This window comes from Anarrhichthys ocellatus, unplaced genomic scaffold (assembly GCF_004355925.1).
Source record: "Anarrhichthys ocellatus isolate YVR2014 unplaced genomic scaffold, GSC_Weel_1.0 scaffold188, whole genome shotgun sequence".
Lineage (NCBI taxonomy): Eukaryota > Metazoa > Chordata > Actinopteri > Perciformes > Anarhichadidae > Anarrhichthys > Anarrhichthys ocellatus.
The window spans coordinates 553-26,998 of record NW_022280218.1 but is presented as its reverse complement, the minus strand read 5'-3'; the positions used below and the strand labels follow the sequence as shown (position 1 = coordinate 26,998).

General features: G+C 41.2%; 1 protein-coding gene across 1 annotated transcript; it reads left to right on the top strand.

Annotated features, from left to right (window-relative positions):
* Nucleotides 1-1,351: 1,351 nt before the first annotated feature.
* On the top strand, nt 1,352-25,468 carry taf2 (TAF2 RNA polymerase II, TATA box binding protein (TBP)-associated factor). Its single transcript, XM_031878606.1, has 23 exons — nt 1,352-1,909; nt 2,155-2,209; nt 2,805-2,965; nt 4,213-4,331; nt 4,550-4,691; nt 5,975-6,206; nt 7,570-7,754; nt 7,952-8,065; nt 10,671-10,770; nt 11,726-11,811; nt 11,933-12,068; nt 12,340-12,494; nt 13,862-13,976; nt 16,900-17,009; nt 17,216-17,281; nt 17,425-17,551; nt 18,192-18,317; nt 20,194-20,334; nt 20,517-20,627; nt 21,577-21,770; nt 22,635-22,774; nt 22,938-23,007; nt 23,727-25,468. The coding sequence occupies exons 1-23, from the start codon at nt 1,860-1,862 to the stop codon at nt 23,881-23,883; spliced, it is 2,892 nt and encodes a 963-aa protein (XP_031734466.1). The 5' UTR covers nt 1,352-1,859; the 3' UTR covers nt 23,884-25,468.
* Nucleotides 25,469-26,446: the final 978 nt, after the last annotated feature.

Sequence of the window (26,446 nt, the reverse complement as noted above, 5' to 3'; positions counted from 1 at the left end):
TCAAAACCCACAAAGACTGCAGACAACCAAATACACAAATTCCCATGTCAATGTCAGTGATGATGACCTCAAGGAAAGTAAGTCGTCCCTTATCATGAAAATCAAATGTTTCTCAGATTGAATGAGATTCCATTAAATTAACTTTACTTACGTTTCTCCAGCGCTGTTCAGTGGACAAAAGGACTTCCTGGAGGATCCAGATGTTTCATGACTATAATCCTTCATCCGGTTAAAATATATGGTTAGAAAGTTAAAGCATTTTAACTTGAGCGTCCAGTGGAAGAAATTCTTGAGAAGGTGGAGCTGTGTAAGCAGATAATTACTGACAACCAGGAGGACAGTATAACACAGTCGTAATAATATCAAATATGTCTATTTGTTATGAGTTAGAATTGTTGACAAAAACGTAACATTTGTGTGAACTTAAAATGTTCTTGTAGCTGCGTACTACTACATTCAAATGTAGAGTGTTACCGTCTTATGAACAACAGAAACTGGCAAATGTCATGTAACTAATTCCGAGGGTTACTGCGTCTGTCTTATTTTCCAGCTTAAAATCCTTGTATAAATGGGATGGACTGCTCTTTGTAAGATGGAGTCTTTGTACTTTAAGTTGTGGATGACATTTGGCGTGCTTTTTTATTTGGTGTGTTGGAAAACTTATTATTCTTTCATTAAATTGTTCCAGGCACGTTTTTTCTTCATATACAAAGTGTTAAAGTAGGAGTTTATCCTGAAAAATATTTAAGTATGATTCTTCTTTGATTTTTTAACATGCTGCTAATAATTAATCTTTCTTTAAAATGATCTTCATTCACTATATATGGCACAATAGTTGTTTTGTACAATTCATGGCCAGCTAAGGCAGCGCCATCACACTAGTCAGGCAATTTACTGTTTTGTCTTCTATGAGATTGCAAAAGTCTCATTATCAAAGATAAATCTTAGTATTTCAAAAAAATGGGAATATCAGCTGTAAGTATGTGTTGTACATTGCTGTTTCAGATCATTTGCAAGATAGTTATCAGAGGAATTCGTGGTAGTAACGCAGTGTTAAAACAATACCTAGTATCCACACACTTGCAGAGAGGCGCATTATTCGGCAGAGCTGCACTATGCGCGCTCTCGCGAAGCTCGTGCACTGGTCAGTGGGCAGGCTGTGTACGCCCTGCTCTGACGTGACAAAACATTTTTTAGATTTATAAATTAGATTCATTCGCATTTGTTTTAGAAACAATTACATACATTGACTGTCATATGTATGCTGTACATTTTGGCGGTTGCCTCTTGATATACAAAAAAGTATTTGTTGTTATTTATTTTACGCGGGAGGTCAAAGGTTACTAACAAAATGGCTGCATACACTGGAGCCGCGAACACAATTCCATCAGCAGCCGGATAGTGAGGGGATATTTGGATGTTTTGATCCACGGCGACCGCAGCAATCATTATTTGGACATTATCTGTTTTGTACTATCGACTGCTAGTCATGGCCGACTTATATTTATGGATACGTTCATTGTGTTTGCAATAAAAGCACCGTACAGCAATCTCCGGGTGAGACGACCCGAATATAAAGCAGTCATTACAGAGGGTCTGACGTTAGTTTAGTTACACTGCCGTTTTTTAAATTTGTCTGCGAGCCTCGTTATACCGTTAACGTCTCGTGAAGCTAACGTTTTTATTAGTGTCGCTTTACCTTGGAATGCAACTTTTTTCTTTTAAGTTTTTTGTACTCGGAGCTTGCTGAATCTTGGCAAAGTAACGTTAGCCCAACACGGCTGCTGAGAGGAAAGCATCGCGGAGTGGTGTTGTGCCATGTTGAAACTACAGTCAAGAAGCAACAACACGCAACGAGGATGAACAGGAAGAAGGATAAAGCGTTTGAGAGCCCTCGCCCCTTTAAATTATAAGTATTCGTTGTACAATGTTGGCGTGGAATGAATGAAACGGTTTGCAGTCATGTTGAATAGTAACGTAAAGCACAGCTAACGTAACGCTAGCTTAACATTAGTAGCATTTGCACATAGTATGTTAACTGTTGCAGGCAGTGACGTTACTTCAAGTACAAAGTTCTCTGTTTGTTGAGTGAGAGGTAGTATCTAGTTGAGTTCATATCGCATGTTGACATTGTTTTTCTGTCGTTGCTTTTACGACCCACCAGGTGGTGTGCATCAACAACATCAACTTCCAGAGGAAGTCTGTTATTGTGAGTACAGGAGTTAACTTACGCTACACCGAAAACTGTGTAAAAAGCCTCTTCAGTCTAATTCCTTCAGTCATTCTGCTGTGGTGAGAGATAACAGTGGCTAATATAAAACCAAGTTTCAACCTATCCAGTTAATGTCACTGCACCCCTTGTAATAATATAGCTTATTGTTAGAGATAACTGCTCAACAATTTAGTGTTCCCTCTTGTTGTCCGCCTAACTTTACTCCTATTTACACTCAATTTATGAACTGCAATTACAAAGAATTACTTCATCTATTAAAAACGTATTACACTGATAACTCATCTTTTTAAATATTGGTTCATAATTTGTATTTGCTAGATATTATTTAGGCACCTGTTACTGTGTTACAGTCCTCCATAATTATGAGAAACCAAAGCCACAAGGGCTTGGAGAACCTTTGCTGCTGTGATAAAGCCAGCACAGATACTGGTGTTTAGGACATTTTGGGGGTGAACAAACCCTTTAACGCTGTACATCTTGGGGTTTTAATCCAGATAACGAAAATCACTTCAGCTGCTAATGACAACTGTTATGTTTAAACCAACTTCTTCTTCTCTCTTGCCTCCCTTAGGGCTTTGTTGAGCTAACCATCTTCCCCACAGTGGTCAACCTGAACAGGATCAAGCTCAACAGTAAACAGTGCCGCATCTACAGGGTCCGGGTCAATGAACTCGAAACCCCATTCATTTACAACGACCCCACACTGGAGGTGTGCCACCATGAGTCCAAGCAGTGAGTATGTCGGTGCACATTTCAGTGTTCGGATTGTACGGAGTTCTGAAAACAAGGGCTTGTTATTTGTGCCATGGGCTTCGACAGGTTTCCCACTTTTCATGGAAAACAGTTGACCAATTGTCATTGAAAAATCATGGAAAATGAAACAAAAAGTAAAATTGTCCTGGGAAATCTTGCTATGTTGTGGAAACGCTGTGAACACACGTCACATGGTGGCACATGCAGGTTGGATGACTTCACATAAAGTTGCTTTGAACAGTTGAATATTGTTATATTGATTAGCATGTTTTGTTCAGTTGCTAAAGTTGGCATGCTTGCTAGCTTGTTTTGCTCGTAAATGTTTTAAGGTTTGTGATTGAACTGTGGCTCGGAGCAATGGTTTCACATGTGTGTTGGGCATTGTTGAGAGTTTGATTATAATGAATGGGAATCAGAGGTCAAAACAATGAATGGGAGTCCAAAACATCGCCTAATCGCATAAACCTTATCGTGAAATATTGAACTTTTGTCGAGGTAGCTTCACAATAAAGCGAAGTGCAGTACATCTGCAGGCGCGTTTGCATCAGCCTATGATCAATTTGTCATAATTTCTAAGCATGTAAGAGATGATTTTATAGAGAAGTTATAGCCATAGACTGCACTTGTTTTTAATCAGACTTCCATAAGAGAGGAACGTATTAGTCGGTCTGTCATACCAGCTAGATCATCACTGAAAATTACCTGGAAAATAACCTTTAGAAAACCGTGGGAACCCTGTTTGAATTGTTAGTCTACAAGTGAAATCCTTCTGTGGTGCAATAGATACTGTCAAATCTACATTGTTTAGCAAACAATGGTAACAATGCTAGCTAGTTGTATGGATAAGTGAAAGGCAGAGAACATCAGATAAAAGTAATTGACTGAGACTATCACGAACTGAGTTTTATAAAGATTTAAAGCAGCACAATAGCTCTCTTTATATTTCTGCCTCATCAGCTCCAAGGCACTGAACCAAAATGAAGCCATCCAGCCAAATTAATTTGAAATATTCATGCTTGAATAACTAGTAATAGTGAATTTATTTACTATTCATTTTGCCTTTAGGTTTGGGCGATATGATGATGTGTACACTAGACACTATATATTTGTAAGCTGTCAAATTGGATTTACAGGATTATTACCAATATCATTTTCTGGCTAGTTTATGAGAAACTGTGGTGGCAATATGACCATTTTGTGTACATTTGGTGTGTGTGTCTACGTAGGAGGAATCTCAACTATTTCTCCAGCGCCTACACTGCAGCAGTGAGTGCTGTGGACCCCGATGCAGGACACGGGGAGCTGGTCATCAAGGTCCCCTCTGAACTCTGGAAACAAGGAGATGGTAAGACAAACAAAAAAATCAAAAAGTTGAGGATTCAGAAGCGTTTTGTTTTTTTGCCAAACCAAGACTAACTTACATAACTTACTGTCCCTTTTTAAAATGCCATCATCTTCACCAGATTTCTATAAAGAAATTAAATTAATCTTGGATTATTGACAAAAAAGGAGCTGTGAGAATGTGACCGATACACCAATATATCTGTGTTTTTGTGTCTCCAGATTTGAAAGTCTTAAAGGTGTACATCGAGTTTTCCCTGGACCAGCCAAAGGGAGGTCTCCACTTCGTTGTTCCTGATGTGGAAGGCAGCATGGCGGAGAGAGGAGCTCACGTGTTCTCCTTTGGATACCAGAACTCCACCAGGTCTACAAACAGTTTCTAACATTGACTTACAGTAGTTAAGTCAAATAACGACACACCTTAAGTACACTATAATAAGCCTTTGTAGTGCGTCATGTAACAACTCTAAGCTCAGTATCTTCACTCCTTTTCTCTTTGGACATTTCCTACACTCTTGTCCACTCTCTCACTTAATAGCTGACCATCACAGTCTACCATTAAAGCCCATAATAGCAGTGGTTGCAGGGTAGGAAAGTTACATATTTTTTGGGGGGCAATTTTTGCCCCCACTGAATGAAATCCAGGGGCATTTTCAAAAAATTGGGGGCACTTTTTGAAACTTGTGAAATAACATTTAACCTTTGTTCTAAATAATAAATATACTTATTTAGGCTTACAGTATATGAGCAATTGTCATCAAATGGCAATAATAAGACTGTTAGGCAGTAGTCTACAGATTCAAAGTGTTTTCTTAGATTTTTTTTTAACAAAAAACAAACAGAAAACATAAATCAGACAATCATATTCAATTTTATTCTTATTTCTTTATGGTTATTTATTGTTATTACATTTTTTAAACAACTATTAACAATTATTAAGTCAACGATGCCTTGATTAAATATACATCAGTCATTGTATGGAATTATTGAGAAAAAATATTTTTGTCGCACCTCAAATATTAAAAAAATGTGAAGGTACAAATTCAGTTCAGAGTTTTTGCTTAGTAAAATATCTTAATTGACTGTCAGTCAGGTATTATTCATTTCCAGCAACCCTCAAATCAAAGAATGAAGATACTTTACGCACAATTTAGGTGTATTTTCCCTTTAACTCACGAGATGCAGGTAGCATGTTTTATACTTAATGTGAATATAATTCATTTAATCTAATTTCCATTATGCAATATGTATACTTTGTTGGCATCTTATTCTGAAAACCGGATGTTCGTCTGAAGAAACCGGATGGTGTCTCACGTTAATCTTTCCGCTAACTTTCAAAGTCCTTCGCTCGCTCCCGATCTGCGCCGTTTACCGTGAATTTCAGCATGTAGGTGCACTACAATTTAAGTGTCTGCTGAGTTGACCGCAGTCTCGCAGTCACAGGTCTGATGAAGAAGCGCTCCATTTATTTATTCGTTTAGAAAGTTCGGGGGCATTTTTTGCCCCTCTCCTAGTGATATCAGGGGCAAAATTATATTTCTTAGGGGCAGTTTTGCCCTTTGCCCTCGTGTATTTCCGACGCTGAGTGGTTGGTGCATTCATTTACGTGCATGTGCTCAAAGCTCATCATATTGTCCGCTCCCCCAGATTCTGGTTCCCCTGTGTGGACTCCTACTCAGAGCTCTGTACGTGGAAGCTGGAGTTCACCGTGGACGCTTCTATGGTGGCCGTGTCGTGCGGCGACCTGGTCGAGACCATCTACACCCATGACATGAGGAAGAAGACTTTCCACTATGTCCTCCCCATCCCCACCGCGGCCCCCAACATCTCCCTGGCAGTGGGGCCCTTTGAAATCCTAGTCGATCCCTACATGCACGAGGTGGGTTTGCAGTGACCAAGTGATGGGTTTAAATGATGATGTGCCTGCATGTAGTTCGGGATGCCAAAAAGGAACCCTATATCACTGTTGTTATGGTCTGTATTGATTATTTCTACATAAGCCAAATGTGTAATGGTGTGATTCCTTTTCTCCAAACATCTGCTTTTACTTTAACGTTAAGCACAGCACCACTTAAACGTTGATGTGTTTGAAGTCGCAGTGAAACAGCAGTCAGAGCATCCAGCTTTGTCTTCTTTAATGTGACACGTTTTTTAGCGGAAGATTTAAGAGAGATTTAATCCACATGCAGCATGATATAGGACTGTTGGTCTCCACATCTGCATCATTCGGTTAGGAGGAGCAGTATGAGGGAGAAATGAACAAATTACATCTCAAACCACATTCTTGGATTAAAGCAAGTTTTTGCTGGCTAATATCCAAACGCACACCTCTTACTAAGATGTAAAACATCATCTCAGCAATGTTTAATCTCGACAGAAAACCTGATGACAAATTGTTAATTGTTATTAACTTCGGGTCTGATGTATGTCCTTGTATTTTCCAGTAATGACCACTAGATGTCCCTGAACACACGGTAGCAGTGTTGAAGATTAACTAAATTCAGTAAAGTAGTGTATGGACACGCTGCCTATGTAATGTGCAATGCACTGGTAGTAAATGCAGCAAGGGAACCCTTTGTCTTTCATTGTGACTAGGTTACATATTAAATAGATGTTTCACATTGTATTCAATGTGTAACAATAACAGTACAGAACAACTGTGAACTTAGTGAACGTAATAACTGCAGATTGTTTTCTGTGAATGTGGCACTACAGCTTTTTACAGAGTTTAACTGTTATTTTTGGAAACGTTTAATACAATTCTCTGTTACTTTGTATTATTTATTTCTTTAACAATCATACACACTTAATTGGCCATTGTACAAGTGTAAAAATAACAATTTCATTTAGTTTTCCTCACAGACATGACTGAGTTATAGGCCAACTGTATAGTTAATGAAAAAAGTTCTTTTAAAAATCAAGAAAGCCTCGCAACCCTGTGAAGCTTTGGCGACTCTTAGTAGGGGTAAGGAGCCCCAGGTTGGGAACCAGAGCAGCAAAGTGGACATCCTGGGTATTCTGTTATGATAGCTGTCATTAAATCAGACACAATACAAGGCATTACAATGACTGTACCAATGTGCTCCACCATGGAGACCCAACAGTTTTGTAAATGGAATACCATGGGGTTTTAACCTTTTAGTCTTTTTCTATAGACATTTTTCACTTTTGATTTGCTTATTCGGACATTTTGGAATACGCCCAAAAAATAAATTCCACATCGTACTTTGTCCCGTCCTCAGGTGACCCACTTCTGCCTGCCGCAGCTGCTGCCGCTGCTCAAACACTCCATGTCGTACCTACATGAGATCTTTGAGTTCTACGAGGAGATTCTGACATGCCGCTACCCTTATGCCTGCTTCAAGACCGTGTTTGTGGACGAGGCCTATGTGCAAGTGTCCTCCTATGCTTCCATGAGCATCTTCAAGTAAGCATGAGATAGACTGGGGGGGCAGGATGGTGTGTCCCCACATGCATGTTTGTGCCAACATGTTTTTTTGTGTGCACGAGACTTTCCCAGCTTCGGAGAAGTCACAGTGTTTTCTGTGAGGACAGTTAAGACATTTTGTCACTGTATTCATCTCATTCTGTCTGAACTTAAAAGTTGTTGGCTTTGTTTTTCAGTACCAACCTGCTCCACAGCGCTATGATCATAGACCAGACCCCGCTGACTCGCCGCTGTCTGGCCCAGGCCTTGGCTCAGCAGTTCTTTGGCTGTTTCATCTCCAGGATGTCATGGTGAGACCCAACACAGTGAGGCTTAAACAGCATTGAAATCATTCATCTAAAAGTATGGCCTTAATTTATCAGAAGTCAGAAGTAGGCTTTTATAAATTGTTTTTCTGATATTGCAATTTAAAATGTGACACAGTGACAAAACACCAATCAAACAAGTCAACTGGGGGAGTACGAGACTTATTCCAACACAATGTTCCTGCCCACACGTTTGCATGCACACGATGGCCTACTTCAGCAAGTTGGTCTTAAATTTGATTCCGCGTGGCATTAAAGAAGTCTAAATAGGTGTTAAATCTAACTTGCCTTAACATTTTTCTTCTTTTATTTGAAACTTCCATACGAACAAAAACAACTGCCTCACAAGAGACAACACTGGAGTTATAAACAAAATATTTAAAACCGTAAAACTAAAATGCTTTCAAAATGGAAGCTTCAAGGTTCCTCACAACAATGAGTTCAAGTGTTGAAAGTGGTGTGAATAAATCGCAGCCTGACTTCGGTAAGTGCAATATAAAAATCACACAAAGTTGTGTTTTAGAGACTTTTCCTGCAGGATTTTCTCATCTTTCATTTCAAAAAGCTGACACAACACTACAGCTCTTCCTGGTTGGGGTGCCCCCTCCTGCTCTGTATTTTCAACCGCCCTCTCCTCCTCACTTCTCTTCATAGACCGTCGTATCGCCCAACCCTACTTTGAAATATTGCTGTCAGAGTTGGTCACCTTGACTCTGCACTGATCTGCTGTGTGCAAGAATCCCTTCTCCTCCACTTTATCTCAAATGTCAACATTTTTGTGGACTTTATTTGGCATATTCTCTTGCTTGGAAACAATCTGAGACCACCTCCGCAAGTGGTCTCGGACCATATGTTGTGGTTCGCGCCAGAGTACGATTACTGCGATCACAACTGCCCAAACGAGCTGCACAAGAGTTTGATTTAGACAAACTCAGTGTTGACTCGTAAAACACGCTCTAGTGCCGCTAGTACCGGGGAGGGGAATGCTTGGGTGTCCTTCCTTTACCTCCTCTCGTCCTCCATCCTCTTCCCCTCCTCGCTGACCTCTAAACACACATCAGATGTGGGGCTTTTGCTTGCTTGTGCTGTTGAGCCGGCTGGTGTCGTGTGAGAGAAGACCTCAGGAAAGTCAGATCTCTTTGATTTTAGCAAAGCGTGGCGCTGCCTGAAAGCAATTAATCAGAGTGGGGGGTTAACTGGGGCCTGTAATTGAAAACAGGCCGAGCTCAGTAGCCCGTCAGACATAAAAGAGAAGGCACAAGAAAACAAGAAACTGCTCTTTTCTAAATCTGCTAAACCGCATTGACAGACAGTGAAGTGGGAATGACCTTTAGTAAACAAGATTACATTTGAATCTCTCCCTGTCTGTCTAATAGAGGATGAGGCAGGTTGTCTTCTGACACTTATCAGTAGTATCTGAAGGCTTTGCTGGCTAATATTCTGTGTTTTGGGGCTTTGTGCAGTTTCCCAAGTCTACTTTTCAAGAAAGGTTTCTTAAATCCTAAAATCAGAATCATGTAATTTATTCATTTAATTTATTACCAAGTAGATTTTCACATGAAATTGGTATTAGTACATAACATAAACACAATGAAATAATAAAAAAATTAAATAAAGAACTATGAATATATGAAAATACAATAAAAATATGAAAGTACAGACCATCCTGCGATGGATCACACCAGTCATAAATCTTCCTACACCTGGGAAAGCACTCAAACCCGTTTCTGTGGTAGTTGCCGCAACAGTAGGTGTCTCCTGGACCACATTTTGCCACGATGACTCAGACAGACTCACAACGCTGTTGCGCCTGGTAAGAATACTAAAAAAAGTCTCTACAATATATCAGAGAGAGAGGTTATTAATAGTCAATCATAATATGATTTAGTGACAGTATTAGGGCCAAGAGTGGATCAAATCTTTACAGGAAAATACTTCCATCCTCTCCATTATGTTGCTTTTTGCGGGTAAACAGATGAAATCATCTTTACTACATATAAGTCCGACTGGATTCCGTTCAACATCGAGTGGTGAAACCACCACGGTTGAATCAGCATATTCTGTCTCTCTTTCTTTTCTTTCTTCGTTTTTTTACAAGCTAATAAATCCAGGCTGATACATTATGAGAGTCGTGTCTGCCATGCCAAGTTTCTTCCTAGGAAAAACCACACGGGTAACATTCACAATTACCCAGTGATGAAGTGTGGCCTTTAAATAAAAGGGTGTCTACTTTGAAAGAGCTCAAAGCAGGTTTGCTCTCAGTCTCAAGGTGTCTCAAAACTGCTTATTCCCATTTATTCTGGCCCGATTGTGCAGTAGCTTCACACTTCTTGCTAGCCATACGTCACATGCTAAGAAGAGGAACCTTTAAGTCTCGAGTGATTGCCGGTCTGAAGTCAATTCACTTAAAAATTGTTGATATAAACGGCACTTCGATTGCTGCTATTGCTTCTGAATAATTCCATTCAAAGGTTGGACGTACACCATGAAGGGAACTAAAGCCACCCTGATGAATTGATTGTTATTTTTTAAATGATTTGTATTGTGTAAGCTGTGACTGCAGTGACTTGATGTGTTGTTACCTCTGAAGGGCTGATGAGTGGGTGTTGAAAGGAATCTCAGGCTACATCTATGGCCTCTACCTGAAGAAGACCTTTGGAGTCAATGAGTACCGCCACTGGATCAAAGAGGTAACAGCTTTTCTGTCAACTGTCATAACTCTTCTTACAAGGTCTCTCCAGGGAATTGGTCCGCAGAGGCGGTAATAGAAGCCCAACTCCTGCAGTGCAGCAGTGAGGTTTTGTTTCCTAACTATTAGTCCTTACTTATGTAATCGATCGATCGATCGATCACCTGCTAAATTGAATCTATCCTGATGCATCTCGTCTTGTTATCAATTTAGTTGCTCTAAAGGGTTGCCTTACTCATTAAATATGGTACCTTTGATGTGTGATGTAGCGCCACTGCTCGTTTAAAGGGACAGTGTGTAGGATTTGGTGGCATCCAGCGGTGCAACCAGCTGACTCGCCTCCCTCACAGGCCGTCCTTACCATGATAACACTCCTTTAGCAGCAGATGGTGGCCGAACCTCAGTTGTGCACTCTGCAGCTCACGTTACCGCAGTTTTACAAGCGTGTCTGAGAACTACGGTGGCCTTCAGGTAACATTAAAAATGCAAAAGGCTCTCTCCAGAGCCAGTGTTTGGTTTGTTCGTTCTACTGTGGAAACATGGCGGTGTAAAGGCATGGTCATATATTTGCAAACTTAACATATGCCTAACGTTCACTATTTTTTGCAAGTGAATGTTTGAAAAAAACTCAGATTCGAATCTTCTCATGTTTGCATTCATATCAAGTTCAACTTTGGTAAACTTTCAGCACCAATATCACCGATGCTCACTCGCCTGCATTAGCGAGGACTCATTTTAAACGAATGAAAACACAACAATTCTTAGTTTCAGTTGATTATAATGAAATAATAGTTATGAACACTATATTCCATATCTGCCAATAGATCCCCCAAAATTCTACACACTGGTCCTTTTAATAAGCAAAATATTTCATGATGTATGATGGCAGATAAAAAACTGAATTTAAATGACTGAATTCTGTAAGTGTTAAGAAATGTTATTTCGTTGTTTACCAGGAGTTGGACAAGATTGTGGAATATGAACTAAAGATGGGAGGAGTTCTGTTGCACCCAACCTTCAGTGGAGGCAAAGAGAAGGACAAGTAACACATTCCATTTCAATTTGAATCCCTATGCATCAATTACAGTCATTATATATAAGTAAGAAGTCATTTTGTGGATCATAATTACATAACACGCTGACCAAACTTTTTTTCTCTTTAGCCCAACTCCCCACCTTCACTTCTCCATCAAGCACCCCCATACTTTGTCCTGGGAGTACTACAAGATGTTCCAGTGTAAGGCCCACCTGGTGATGAGGCTGATAGAAAACAGGATCAGCATGGAGTTCATGTTGCAGGTGAGACACAACTGGCATTTTATTGTTGTCTGCCTCCGTAATTGTCTAAGAAAATTTTGCTGCTGCCTCGGTCCACAGCAGTACAATGTTTTGCTCCTGTGTCATAACTAGCTCATAACATGCTTCTCCAAACTGCCTACTGTAATCTACTGTGTGGATAAGTACCTTGTACAACCCCACTTCAAAACATCCAAACTATCTCTTTGACTTCAGAACAAAAACTTGTTACGTCTTCATATTGAATTCTTGGTTTTCTGCTGTGCTCCTGTAGGTTTTCAACAAGCTCCTGAGCCTGGCGAGCACAGCCTCGTCCCAGAAGTACCAGAGTCACATGTGGAGCCAGATGCTTCTGTCTACTCACGCCTTTCTCAAATCCATCTCCAACGTGTCAGGCAAGGACATCGGCCCCCTCATCAAACAATGGGTGTATCCTTTATCTGTCGTGGACTTATAGTGATGATGTTCAATGAGCCTGTTGCATTGTATGGCAGTCGGAAGCGTTCGAGGTTAAATGCTTAGTCATGCCAGACCTTAAATCAGAGGTAGCCAACACGGTGCCCGCGGGCACCTGGTCGCCCGCAGGGACCATGCGAGTCGCCCGCAACACATGTTCTAAAAATAGCACTAGGTCCCCATGGAGCTCCGTCCATGAACGCCAAAAACGCTTGCATTCATGTCGATTTTAAAAGGAAGAGGCCGCCGCACCGCACTAGGTTTTCAGGTTCCGAATGACGGGCGCTTCCTGTTGGCACCGGACGCACCGCCCCCGCCGCGATCGCACACCATCGTCAGGTCCGTCAGTCCTCGGAACAAGCCGCGGGGCAACAACTCGTGGGTGGCGGGGGTAGAGGCGAGGCAACGCAGTACGATCGAAAAGGCCCAGACTAGAGGTTTGAACGCAGGCGACCAAAGACGCTCGCGCGCCTCGGAGGGTTGGATCCCCCCCTCAGCTGTAGACGAGACTTTTTACTAGTTTCTTCGTGGAGAAAAAGGTACCCAAAAAAAAGCTGGTGACTACAGACTACAGGCCGGCATGCAGGCTTCATTGCGCAATGCAAAATTGACCCAGATTTCCCAAAATGTGGTGATTAGTAATAATGTAATAGGATTCATTTAAACATGTGAAAGAGTTGATTTTTTTTATCTTACATAACTGATAATTTGTATAAACATGGGACAGAGTTCATGATTTGTTCAAAAATGTTACGAAGGTAGTGGTTAGTACAAATGAGACATTATGTGAAGATATGACAGTTAATGATTTCCTAAATTTTTTTAAAAGTGATCATTTTTACAAAAATATAACGGGTGCGATTTTGAACAAAATACACAATCATTGTTAATATTTATTGTGAGGAATAATTAACATTGACATGTGATCAAACAGTCTCTTCACATATATTATTATTGTTAAAAGGTGATCTGTGCAACTTTGTTATTCATGAAGTTTGTATCAAACAAGTAGCCCTTCGTACTGCTCAGTACCCTTGAAGTAGCTCTCAGTTTCAAAAAGGTTGGTGACCCCTGCCTTAAATCATCTTTCCAAATAAAACACTTGGTAGGTTTGACGCCTTTCATAAGAAATGGAAACACCTGTATGAAATTATACTAAAAGTTACGCTTAAAACAAATCCCCACACAAGTTCATCATTTGCTCTTGAATTGAAAATAAACTTCCTACAGCTTCATAGAGTATCACTGCAGTATTATCAGAACATGTAATCTGCTGAATGTTCTGTCACCTGGTTCATTTTTCAGGCTCTCCTTGGTTAACTTTAACTCTTTGTACTCAGAGATCAAAGTTCTGTGGTGAAATTCTTTGGCAGCTTTGCCTTCAATAGGAAGAGGAACGTGCTCGAGCTGGAGATCCGACAGGACTACACGTCGTCTGGGACTCAGAAATATGTGGTGAGCGTTGAGATACATGTGGAAGGAATATGTGTTGTCTGTGTCGAGAGCAACTTAAAGTCCATTTGTAAAAGATTCCAATTAAAATCAAGGTCTACTGCTGGCCACAAACCTAGTCTGAAAGCTTGCTGACGCGATTAATCAATGAATGCATTAGTTATTTTTTTACAGTGTGTATAAAAGAAAATGGAATTCCTCTCTGTAATCTTCTATGCCAGACGTTGCTGTTCCTTCTGAAACAGGCTTGTCATGTTTGAACAGTCGATCTTTCCCCACCAAAAAAAACAAAAAGCCATGACTTAAACGGATCAATGAATCTAGCGTGTCATGTTACAGATGTCTGTAAGGCACTAGAACTGGGGTGTCAAACTCAAATACACAGTGGGCCGAAATTAAAAAAATTGCTACAAGTCAAGGGCCAGACGGGTTCAACGTTTATTGAAAACTTATTGAAAGAACCTTAGTGCACATATTGAACCTGGAACTAACAAGGCCTATAGAGTATTGCCTATAAAACAACATTAATTATGAAATAAATGAAATAAAAATGATACATAATACATAAATAAATAAAAATAAAAGTAATAAAATCAGTTTCATTAATTGCTTATGGCTCTATCTGCAGTTTTTCCAGAGTAATTTCAAGTGAAAACATTTTCTACAGGCAAACAGCCAAAAATAATTTACTTCTAAGAAAAATCAAATGTCCTGTAGTAGCAAGAGAAAAAAAATGCAAAAATGAAACTGCATTAAAAACTGAAAATGCGTCAAAGCACCGTTTGCTGCTCTGTGATGCTCACTGGTCTGAGCCAGACACTTCGTGTCTCATCTTGGATACAAGTTCATTAATGTCTGGGGTCAGGCTCTGAGCTGAGGAAATCCTCAGGATTGAGTGAAGGTGCGCATCAGTAAGACGTGTCCTGTGTGAAGTTTTGTTTATCTTCATCAAAGAGAATAGTTGTTCACACAAGTATGTGCTGCCAAACATAGAGAGCGTTTGAGCAGCCTGGGAGCGCAGCTGGGGCATTGTGTCGGGGATGAAACGTGGAAACTCTGCAGCGCCCACAGACTCATATTTTGCCTTCAGTGTGTCATTAGATTGGAGCTCAATCAGCTCCATTTGGAGGTTTGATGGTGCATTTTCCACGTCAGCTGCAAATGGATTACTGAGCAGTTCAAACCTGCTTTTTTGGGCTTCAAAATCCGCAAATCGCCGTGTGAAGTCAGCACCAAGTATGCCGAGTTTTTCAGCAAACTGTGTAGTTGGGAAGGCAGCGACCTGCTCTTTCATTGTTTGGCAGTGCGGAAAATGGCTCAAGTTTTCTTGCAGCATCTGCGTCTCCCACAGGCGCAGCTTGGTTTTAAAAGCCCTTACTGTAGCGTACATGTCAGTGATGACACGGCCCCGCCCCTGAAGCTGCAGGTTGAGCGCATTCAGGTGGCTCGCGATGTCACACAGAAACGCCACTTCACACAGAAACATTTTATTTTGGAGCTCTGTTGTGCCTTTCCCTTTGCTTTCCATGAACTCACAGATCTACTCACGCAACTGGAAAAATCTTTCCAGCACCTTTCCCTGGCTTAGCCATCGCTCCTCTGTGTGATAGGGCAAGTCACCATATTCTGTACTTAACTCCTCCAGAAAAGACTTGAACTGGCGGTGATTTAAACCTTTGGCTCTGATAAATTTAACCGCTAATGTTATGATGCTCATCACATGTTCCATTTTCAAGGCTATGCCACACAACGACTCCTGGTGTATGATGCAGTGATAAGCTGTCAACTCACTTGTGACGTTTTCCTCCTTCATCTTTTCTCGGATCCTCCCCACCAATCCACTCTTTTGACCGCACATCGCAGGCGCTCCATCTGTTGTCAGTCCCACAAGTATATCCCACGGCAGCCCCATTTTATCTACACATCTGGACACCTCTTCAAAGAGATCTTTCCTCGTAGTTCTCCCATGCATTGGGTGTAATCCCAAAAACTCTTCTGTTACGCACAGGCTTGAGTCCACTCCACGGATGAAAATTGACAGCTGGGCAGTATCAGAAGTGTCGGTGCTCTCATCCGCAGCAAGGGAGTATGCGATGAAATCTTTTCCCTTTCCCACAAGCTGTTGTTGGAGCAAGGTGACGCACATGGTCAGCAACGGTGTTTCGGTTTAGGCTCACATTTAAAAATGCTTGCCTTTTTTCTGGGCACACGGCGTCGCAAACTTTAATCATGCAGTTTTTGACAAATTCCCCCTCGGTAAAGGGCCGGGCTGATTTTGCAACCTCTGCTGCCACAATAAAACTGGCCTTAACAGCAGCCTCGCTTTGTGATTTGGCTTTAGTGAACATAGCCTGCTGTGACACCAGACTTCTTTTCAACTCCTCTACCTTCTGTAGCCTTTGTGTCGTGTCCAGATGCTTGTATCTGTCTTGGTGCTTCGTTTCATAGTGTCTTCTTATGTTGTATTCTTTCATTACAGCCACAATGTCTCCGCACAGAAGACACACAGCTTTGCCCTTTACATCCGCGAACATATAGTGTGCCTCCTACCTGTCTTGAAAACTCCTGTTTTGAAATTCCACCTTTCATTTAGCCATTTTTTGGGGCGAGGGATAGTTGAAAGTTGACACAAGTGGTATGTAATACAGACTGTGAGGCGCGCGTTCGCGGGCCTGCGATTGACGTGCCGACACACGGGCAGTGCATTGTGGGATTTGTAGTATTATGGTGGTGCGTGCGATATACCGGCGGGCCAGCTCTAATAGTAAATAGATTTTATCTTGCGGGCCAAAGATAATTCATTCACGGGCCGGATGTGGCCCGCGGGCCTTGAGTTTGACACATGTGCACTAGCAGTACCATCATATTTGCATAATTTATTATTACTTTGGCCGTCAAATATTCAGATGTGTATATATCCCTGCAGGGTCCCATCAAAGTGACGGTGCAGGAGCTGGATGGATCCTTCAACCATACGCTGCAGATCGAGGAGAACAGCCTCAAACATGACATCCCCTGTCACTCCAAGAGCAGACGGTGCCTACCACAGCTCAACACATGCTTCATTCTCTCATGATTAGTGAATATTGTATATGACATAGTTTTTTTTTTTTTTATATATATATATATATAGATAGTGCTGTTCAAAGAGATAAAATAAAGAAAAAAGAATGTGTCCCGTGTTGATCTTGTATTTTTACTGTTGTCTAATCACTGATCGTTCTGTTGGTTTCCTCTTCCAGAAACAAGAAAAAGAAGATCCCTCTGATGAATGGAGAGGAAGTTGACATGGATTTATCGGCCATGGAGTAAGACGTCACTGTGTGACATTTTATCTATGAATTTAGTTATTGTCCTGTCCCTGTATGAATATTAGGTGTATTACGTGAAGGTAGATGTACCTGCGTTAGTTGAGGTACTTCACTTTAACTTGAACTTGTTCCGTCTGCAGTGCGGACTCTCCTCTCCTGTGGATCCGCATCGACCCAGACATGTCCATTCTGAGGAAGGTGGAGTTTGAGCAGGCCGACTTCATGTGGCAGTATCAGCTGCGCTATGAGAGGGATGTAGTTGCACAGGTGGGATAATGGCACGAGTGCAGCTACAGTACATCTAGCTGGACCATGCTACAGCTGCAGTTTGTTCAGTTTTTTTACCCACAGCTAAAGTCGGGATGGGTGCCCATAGCCGTCTCTATTTTGGATCTGGGTCCCGGTTGGCAAAGTACCCGGAGTCACTAAGTTGTTCCAATAATAAACAATAATTTAATCTCTCCTCACTCACTTTTATTAGCCAAAAGCCAATGAAAACATGTTGGTAACCACTTCTCATTATTTTCTGCTGTCATGGTTTTAAGTTACTACGAGGAGCTTTTAACGGGTTATGAAACACTTCTGTCCACAGGGGACTGCCAACATCAACACAAAATGAATATTCCTTACAGGAACTTTAAAGTTTTATTGACATTTCATACTTCTTTTTTTCTGCAGCTCATTTCATTTTCAGTTTTTAGCTGCTACTATAAACTGGAGTGAATCAGCTTTCTCAGCCGACAAAAGCTGATTAGACTTTAGAAGGAGTTATTGTAGCCTTTAGTTACTTGCTAATGTTGAAAGGTTAACATTATAAGATTGATAAGAGACTTGAAAGGATTTTGATCATTTTCTTTGATGGAGTTTGATGTTCATCAGGTGAGCATGTGCCTTATCTCTCTGCTAGGAGGAGTCCATCTCAGCATTGGAAAAGTTCCCCACTCCTGCCTCCAGACTGGCTCTGACAGACATCCTAGAGCAGGAACAGTGCTTCTACAAAGTCCGCATGCAGGCCTGCTTCTGTTTGGCCAAGGTATGTGTCAGTCAGTGTGTATGTGTGCGTTTTGTATTGCAGCAACATAATCAAAAACGTGGGTCACATACTCACTGTATCAATTATACGCTATGTAGAGCACAACTGATTGGGTTTAAGATTCTCCTCTGACTTGCTACAGAGGGCTCTGTTTGGTGAGTATGTGGGTGCAGTTTAAGGGGACTGCTTCTGTTGAGCCTTCTTGTTATTGAGAGGCTCCCCACCTGATGACCCTGTAGGCTCCAAACACTCACGCACAACTTCATATTGAAACCTTAATCTTTTCTTTGATAGACAGGTCAAGGGACATGTTTCATGAAAGGTTTCTCTGTACTGAATAGTTGGAAGCGCCAAAGTTTAATTTGTGACGTTGACACTTTAGAATTGTAAATTCACATTTGAATGCTGCGCAGTTTTTAAAAAAAGTTTGACTTGGACCACAGCCACCGATTAGTTGCCTAAGATTTCTTTCAACTATTTGTTGTTTTTCATGCTAAAACACTTATTTCACAGAAATGTTTCTGGTCAATACAAGATTCAAAGTGGTGCTTTTGTGTGACACTTTGTGGAGACGCTCAGTTTTACTAAGCTATCAGGCGAAAAAATCGTTTAAGTGTCAGTCGACTAAGAAATTTCTTTGGTCGAGGAAAGCCTTAGATTTCTTTTGAGGAACATGTCATTTTTATTGGAAGATAACAGATCAGCTCTCTTTCATTTATTATTTTGTTAAAATGATTTTATATTGTGCTTAATATTGTGTAAAGAGCTACAGTATGAGAACAACATGTAGCCTCCCAGCCAGCAATGCCACCCACCGGTTTAACTCTCGCTGCTCGGTTGACTGAATAATCCTATTCTGTGGCTGCAGGAAATCCTCCTTTCTCTGGATTTGGTCTATTCCAGCTTTAACCCCACTGGATTTCCGCCATTCGTGTTCCACCTGAACCAATATTTTCACAACATGATAAACTGAGAGGAGGTTGAAATGGCAGCACTTCACCTCTTTCATTATGCTGCTGTGTTTGGCATAAGAACCCCCAACAGACTCCCATCGTAATGGCCTTTGGTATATACTGCACACAAGCTCGCACACACAGACTTACATACCCGCACTGACCACAAAGAGAATTATGACTGACCTCAGATGGACTTGGCTGCATTATGGTTGGTTGGGATGGCATTTACTTGCTTGTTATTGGTAGAACATGTGGGAAGAAAGAAGGAACACTGTGTGTGTGTTTGTGTCTCTATGTGTGTGTTTGTGGGGGGGGTCGGGTGGCTTTGTAAAAACTGACAAATGCCCGTTAAAAACTCTTCGACACACAAAAAAACACAGATGTGTCCGTGAATGTGTGCACACACTTCATACAAAAACATTCCGGCGTGCATACCCCCCCTTTATTTACTTTACCAAATGACAACATCCTGTGTCAGTGACCTGTAGTCCTATATTACCACATTAACATAAATTCCCCAATATCCTGTTGGAACCCAAAGACCACTGGAGCCGCTGGTCTTCGTGCCTGTGGAAACCTCGTGTGCAGCACGTGTGTAAATTTGTCTTTTACTTTGTAGTTCAGCTCTCACCACAGGAACGGACAGTGAGGACATTGTTATACAGTTTACAACGTACTTGACTTGTCATTAGTGCGCCGTTGCAATATTTCCCAAATAACTACCACAGCTCTTGAGAGAGCAGCTTATACAACCGTTTACATTTTACTTTCCACAAGCTTCTCAGAAAATGTTAAATTTGGCTATTTTACTTGGTTGCTGTCCTCCACATGTGGCAGTTTGAACAGAGCTGAGCTGAAGTAATTGACTAAAGTAGAATTGTGTTCTTCTCTTCTCTCGTGTGTGCATGGAAACCTTGCAGATAGCCAATGCCATGGTGAGCACGTGGCAGGGTCCGCCGGCCATGAAGTCCCTGTTTACCCGAATGTTCTGCTGTAAGAGCTGCCCCAACATCGTCAAGACCAACCACTTCCTCAGCTTCCAGAGTTACTTCCTGCAAAAGGTACCGTCGAACAACCGTCAAACTATTCTTTTACTACTATTTCACTGCTGAAAAATCAACTTAACATATTTTGGCCACAATTCCTCGACCTACAAGGACACGTGCTCCACTGAAGCACATTGTTAAATCAAGCTTTTTGTGTTTCTCCATCTTTTCTGTCTTGTCTTTGTTTTCCATGTCAGACGATGCCCGTTGCCATGGCGTTGCTTAGAGACGTCCAGAACCTCTGTCCCAAAGATGTCCTCAACTTCATCCTCGATCTCATCAAGTATAACGACAACAGGAAAAACAAAGTAAAGCCACACAAACTTTCATTCCAACAAAATAACTCTAACAGTCGAGATGAAATGAACCCTGTCCCTGGTCACGTTGAATCACAAAGAATGCTGAACGAAAAGTACAAAACAAATCCATTTCTGTGTATGTATATATGAAAATCCAATGATCTTTTCTTCCAGCAAAACTAAATATGATGTGTTTTTACATAAGCTAGTACCAACCAATAATATCATGACATCCATTCCTCAAACAATCTGCAACTTCTAGTGACAATGGAGGAGGTCTTATTATAGGTCCAATCAAATAGAAAGAATTTGATTTGAATCCCTCTTGTAACTACACCGCTCAAATATTCTGTTTCACTGGGGAATATGTCACAATGCAGAAGCTAAAGATACACTTTCACTGGGACTTTAAAGGGCCAGTGTGAAACAGTTTGAGGGATCCATTAGCAGAAATGGAATATGATATTCATAGCTATGTTTAACCGTTGTGTTTGCGTTAGAATAAGCCCTTCATATCTGCATAGGGAGTGCAAAACCTTGGTACTACAAGTTGCCGTCTGACATCCTCCTAAAGTAGTGTTATTATGGTAAGGATGGCCTCAGAGCGAGCCCAACAGCGCCACTACGGTTTTGCAGTCAGGGGGGGCTCACGTTACCGTAGTCTTGGACGGGTAGGAGTGAGCGGAAAGGTATTCAGTTGGTTGCAATCTGCAACCACACCACTGTATGCCACCAAATCCTTCACAATGTCCCTTTAAAGATGTAATCAATCATGGCCGACAGCCAAAAGCTAGCAAATACACACAGTATTTATCATTTATAAGTAATTGAGTGGCATCGTAAACAAATGGTTTAAAACGTTCTTTAAAAAAAACCTAAAACCGTAGCATATTTACAGATGCTGACAGTAAATCGTCAGCCCCAGTGATCATCAACACCTTCTTCTGTCTGTCTCCAGTTTTCAGATAACTTCTACCGTGCTGAGCTGATAGAAGCTCTGACCAACTCCCTGACCCCAGCCATCAGCATCACCAACGAGGTGCGCACTGTGGACAATTTGAACGGTGACGTCCGTCTCATCTTGGAGGAGATCACTCGATTCCTCAACATGGAGAAACTGCTGCCGAGCTTCAGAAACACCATCACTGTCAGGTTAAGAGCGCTGTGTGTGTGTTTGTTTGTTTGTTTGTGTTTCGCGTGTGATCCCCTGAAACACACTAGTTTCAGTTGTTAAAATATTACTTCCTGTTGCTGTAAACCAAGTATCGGACCAGGTGTGCACTGGGATCTTATCTCCACAAGCAGCCACCAATTATTTTAGGGAGTTAGGATAAAGTGTCCTGCCATGGATTCTGCCTCAATAATTGGACAACAAAATGAGGAACAACATTTTTCCAGGGTACGATAATTGTTTTGGAAAACACCAAAGTATTTGTAATTAATCTTATTCTTAAGTTAAGCCTTTTCTTAAAACGTCAGAAAATACAAATGAAGATTGGTCTTCTATATACTACAAGTAATATAGTGTTGCATGCAGTGATATGTGAAAGAGTAGATTTATGGGACTACAGAAGAACGAAAGAACATGCTTATGTTTGTATTTATGTTAAGATGGACGTTATCTGTCGATTAAAATATGAGACAAAATATATCATTTGTCTTCAGTTGACAAAGTTTCCATGCTTATAAACATTCCTTAATGATTAAAAAAATCATTTGATCTTTGGCATGTTAATCCCCTTGTTTATTGTACATCAGCTCAGTTTGTAGTTGTCATATTTTTTTGTCAGGCACCTGAAGGCAGCACAGCTTTAACTTAAAAGTAGACTAAGTTTTAGATTCTGCACAACGCATATCCATCTGCTGCTGTCAGTTAACATACCAAATTAAGGACATAGAAGTTAAAGCTTGTTGGAAAGAAAGGCATAGGCTAATAGAAGAGGCGTATTGCCTTCTATTAGCCATGTTTTTGCATATATTTCACACACCTGTTCCCCTCCTCTTCCCTCTCTGTAGCTGTCTGAGTGCGATCCGCCAGCTTCAGAAGAATGGTCATATCCCCAGTGACGCGTCACTCTTCAAGTCCTACGCCGAGTACGGACACTTTGTAGACGTTCGCGTTGCTGCACTGGAGGCTCTGGTGGACTATACTAGAGGTAGGACATTTATCACAAGTGTGCTATGATCAGAAATGAAGACATATTTGAGTGTTTGTTATTTTGACACCTTCGGGACTAGGAGGATGTTTGTCAGCGTGTCATATTCTTGTATCTAGGTTTGTTGTGTTCGCTCATTTGTCTTTTTTTTGTTGCCCCGTAGTTGAAAGAAGCTCAGTGGAGCTGCAGTGGCTGCTCAACATGGTCCAGAATGACCCCACTCATTATGTCAGGTCAGCTCACACGCGTGCTCTCGTTTAACACACATTCATGAAGTTACTCATTGAATGTTTGTATGTCATTGAATGTTGTCTTCCCAAAAGTGTGTTGTCTATTCTGTTGCACATTATGCTATTATGTGAAACGGCAATGCAGCTAGAATATTAATTGCTAATAGTCTGACAGCTGTAGATATGGGGAATTCAGATGTTTGTGATTTTGTCACACTTACTTAGTCACATTTTTCATAGAATTTACAAAAGAAAACAGTCTTTGTCATCAAAAATCCTAATGAGTTGAGTGTAAAAGTAAACGAATGTCACTAACTTCCAAATATCATCTCTAATCATGGATTCTTTTTTTTTAATCGGCCCCATCAGAGGCCTTAATTGATAAGTTCACACCTTTTTCAAGTCTATCTTAATACAATAATTACATACCCATATGTAGACTACCTGAAGCGATTTCCCTTTAAGTAAGGGGTGACAATGCACGGATGACCTTTAACTTTCGGCTGAAGATGATATGAGGCTCTGACAGTCTGAGGTGGACGGATCACACCTCTGCTGCGGCTCAGTTCGAGACAGAAATCTCTTTAGGGACGTCTTTGTGGCAGCAACCAGTATACTTCCTCTGCTGTTAAAGACGGCTGTAGTTAATGCTGAAGGACTGACGAACAGCCAGCATGGATTTTCATTTTCATGTGTGCGTTTCTTGTTTGTTGTCCAATCAGACATAAGATCCTGGGTATGCTCTGTAAGAATCCACCTTTCACCAAGACAACAGACTCAGCTCTGTGTAATGAAGCGCTGGTCGACCAGCTCTGGAAACTCATGAACTCAGGTGAGACACACACACACACACACACATCTGCACTCTTTATGAAATGACAGGATGTAAAGTCCTCATGACATCGTGTTGTCATTCAGTCAGTCAAGCTGCCCTCCTTTTTAAAGGGATAGTTTGCAGGTTCCTTGTCAGTCTGCTTTAACTTTCCGCCAGACGGCCCTTTCCAACGGGGAGGCAGTTGTATCCGTCTATGCTCGCCAAAGCTACCAGACTCCATTGAAACAAACCAGTACTTTTTCTTCCCAGAACACAGGGGTTTGCTGGCCGTCACTGTACTACTGTATGTGTAGTTTATCAATCTGATTTGAGGAGCTTCTCACTGGATGCGACCCAACATCGCTCACGTCATTGTTGATCAGATGCAGGTGACCGTGTGTCAGGAATGTGGTGAACAAAGCTGTACCATGCTGAAGAGAGGTTTTGCTAGCCTGCCACTGCAAACAAATAAGGCACTTCCTGTCTGTTTCCATCTTTCCCTGTTCCTGCCAAATTCACAACCTACTGGTGCCGGGAAGACCCCTTCCAGATTTAGCTGCGTTACGGACTTTATTTCAAGCACATTTTCTAAGAACTTCTGAAGCTTAAACCTCTTAAGCCCGACTCAGTAACCAGGCAGGAAGTTGAGTCCTGCATGGTTCTTGTTTTTCACTGCCAGAGATCAACGAAAACTAATTTGCTTCCCCTCTGCTTTACTAAACATACTGTTGTCCGAGTTCAGGGACCTCGTTGTTTTGTTTCTCTGTGTTGTTCGATAAACAGAGAGAAGCCCTTGCATTACTACAGCATCCATTCCAACCAGAGCGCTTTTACAGTAATGATATAAACAACCATGCTACATCTGTTATCATCTCATTTATAACAAAAGAGGTGATAACAGACGGCTTTCTGTCGTTCAGATGGACAAAGGCAGAGATAAAGTGGTTTCCCTTTCCACATGTGTACTGCTGGACAGACTTCTGTCAGACTGCTATGCTGCTGTTGCACAACTCACTGACACCGTTTGAAAGTTCTCTGTAATCCTCTATAATGGATCCCAAGAGGTTCTGAGTGAACTCTAAATGAATGACTTGTGTGTCTCATTCAGCTTGTTTCCAGACCTTTGCTTTTCTCTGTTCTAGAAGAGGAAACAGGACAAATCTAGCTACAGTTCATCATGTGGTAGAAAGTGGAGTTGTTGGGAACAGCTGCACAGTTTTGCCTCATTTCCAGTTCCACTTGCTTACGTCCATATACTTTGCCGTACATTCACTCCCAGCCACGTGTATTGTGCATGTGCTGGTGTGATTTTAATTTATTCTGTAAAATGTAGAAAACAAACTGAAAGATGCCTTTCACAAGTTTCCAAAGCCGAAGGTGACGTCTTTAATTACCGTAGCTTGTTTTGTGCGAGCAATAGTCCAAAACACAAAGATATTCCTTTTACTATTATATAAAACAGGGTCGATGGTACACTTCCTTTATTTTAGCTTTTTACTGGAACACTGCTGCTTTGTCCTGAATGCATGTTATAAAAGTATCTTACTGCTACCTTCGGAAGTGGCTTAAACTTTCATTCTTCACCAGGGGGCGACTCCTCTGGTTGTATAGAAGTCTATGAGAAAATAGCTCTAATTCTCACTTGATTTATTACCTCAGTAAACATTGTAAACATGAGTTTATGGTCTCAATCTCTAGTTTCAAGTCTTCTTCAATACAGCATGATGTTCATTTGGTAAATGATGGTCCATTTACAGTCAAATAGACCATAAAGCAGGGTATGCTTTAGGGCGGGCGTTGAGCGGTCTCTGGTAGTTGTCAGCGTTTTCGTCTGACAACTTTAACCCGTTCACAGTGTGTTTAACCTAACCTAAAAATGTCTTCAGCATTCGGTTGTACTTCGCTCCACCCTCTCGTATTCTTTATGGTTTCAAAAACAAGATGACTACGGCAAAAATACGCCCATGGCTACAATGTTGAACTCGAGCCTTAAAAACCATAGTCCACAAACCAATGGGTGACATCACGGTGACAATGTCCACTTCTCATAAACAGTCTATGGTTACAATATAAGAGGTCCACATGCCAGGTAGGGGTGGGGGAAAAAATCGATACAGCATAGTATCGCGATATTTTGCGTGCCGATATTGTATCGATACACAGACGCCAAGCATCGATCTTTTATTATATAAACTATTTTTTTTTAAAAATTAAAATTTTAAATTTACTAGAAATCAATTGCTTTTTAAGTCCACTAGATGGTGCTGAGTTGTTGTCTGGTGAGGTCAGCAAAGGTCCCGGGTCAGCGTGATTGGTAGGAAGTTGGTCAAAACAAAGATAGAGACATCTGGCCTCACAACTGCCAACAGTAGCCAGGCTCATGGAGAGAGTGCAGCGCATAACTGTCTCTCTGCCCTTGACGTCCACGCATTGCAAGTTATACTTATATAAGTTATAGTTCATATACTGAGTCCACACGTTTGCATTTAGTTAAGTTGGACTATGTAGTAATACATTCAGTTTGTCAGGTTCATGCAACATTTATGACATTGTTGGTCAGTCTGTCTGCTTGACAGTCCTATTTTGCTGCAATAAAAATGATTGAAGTGAGATGAACAGACTGAAAAC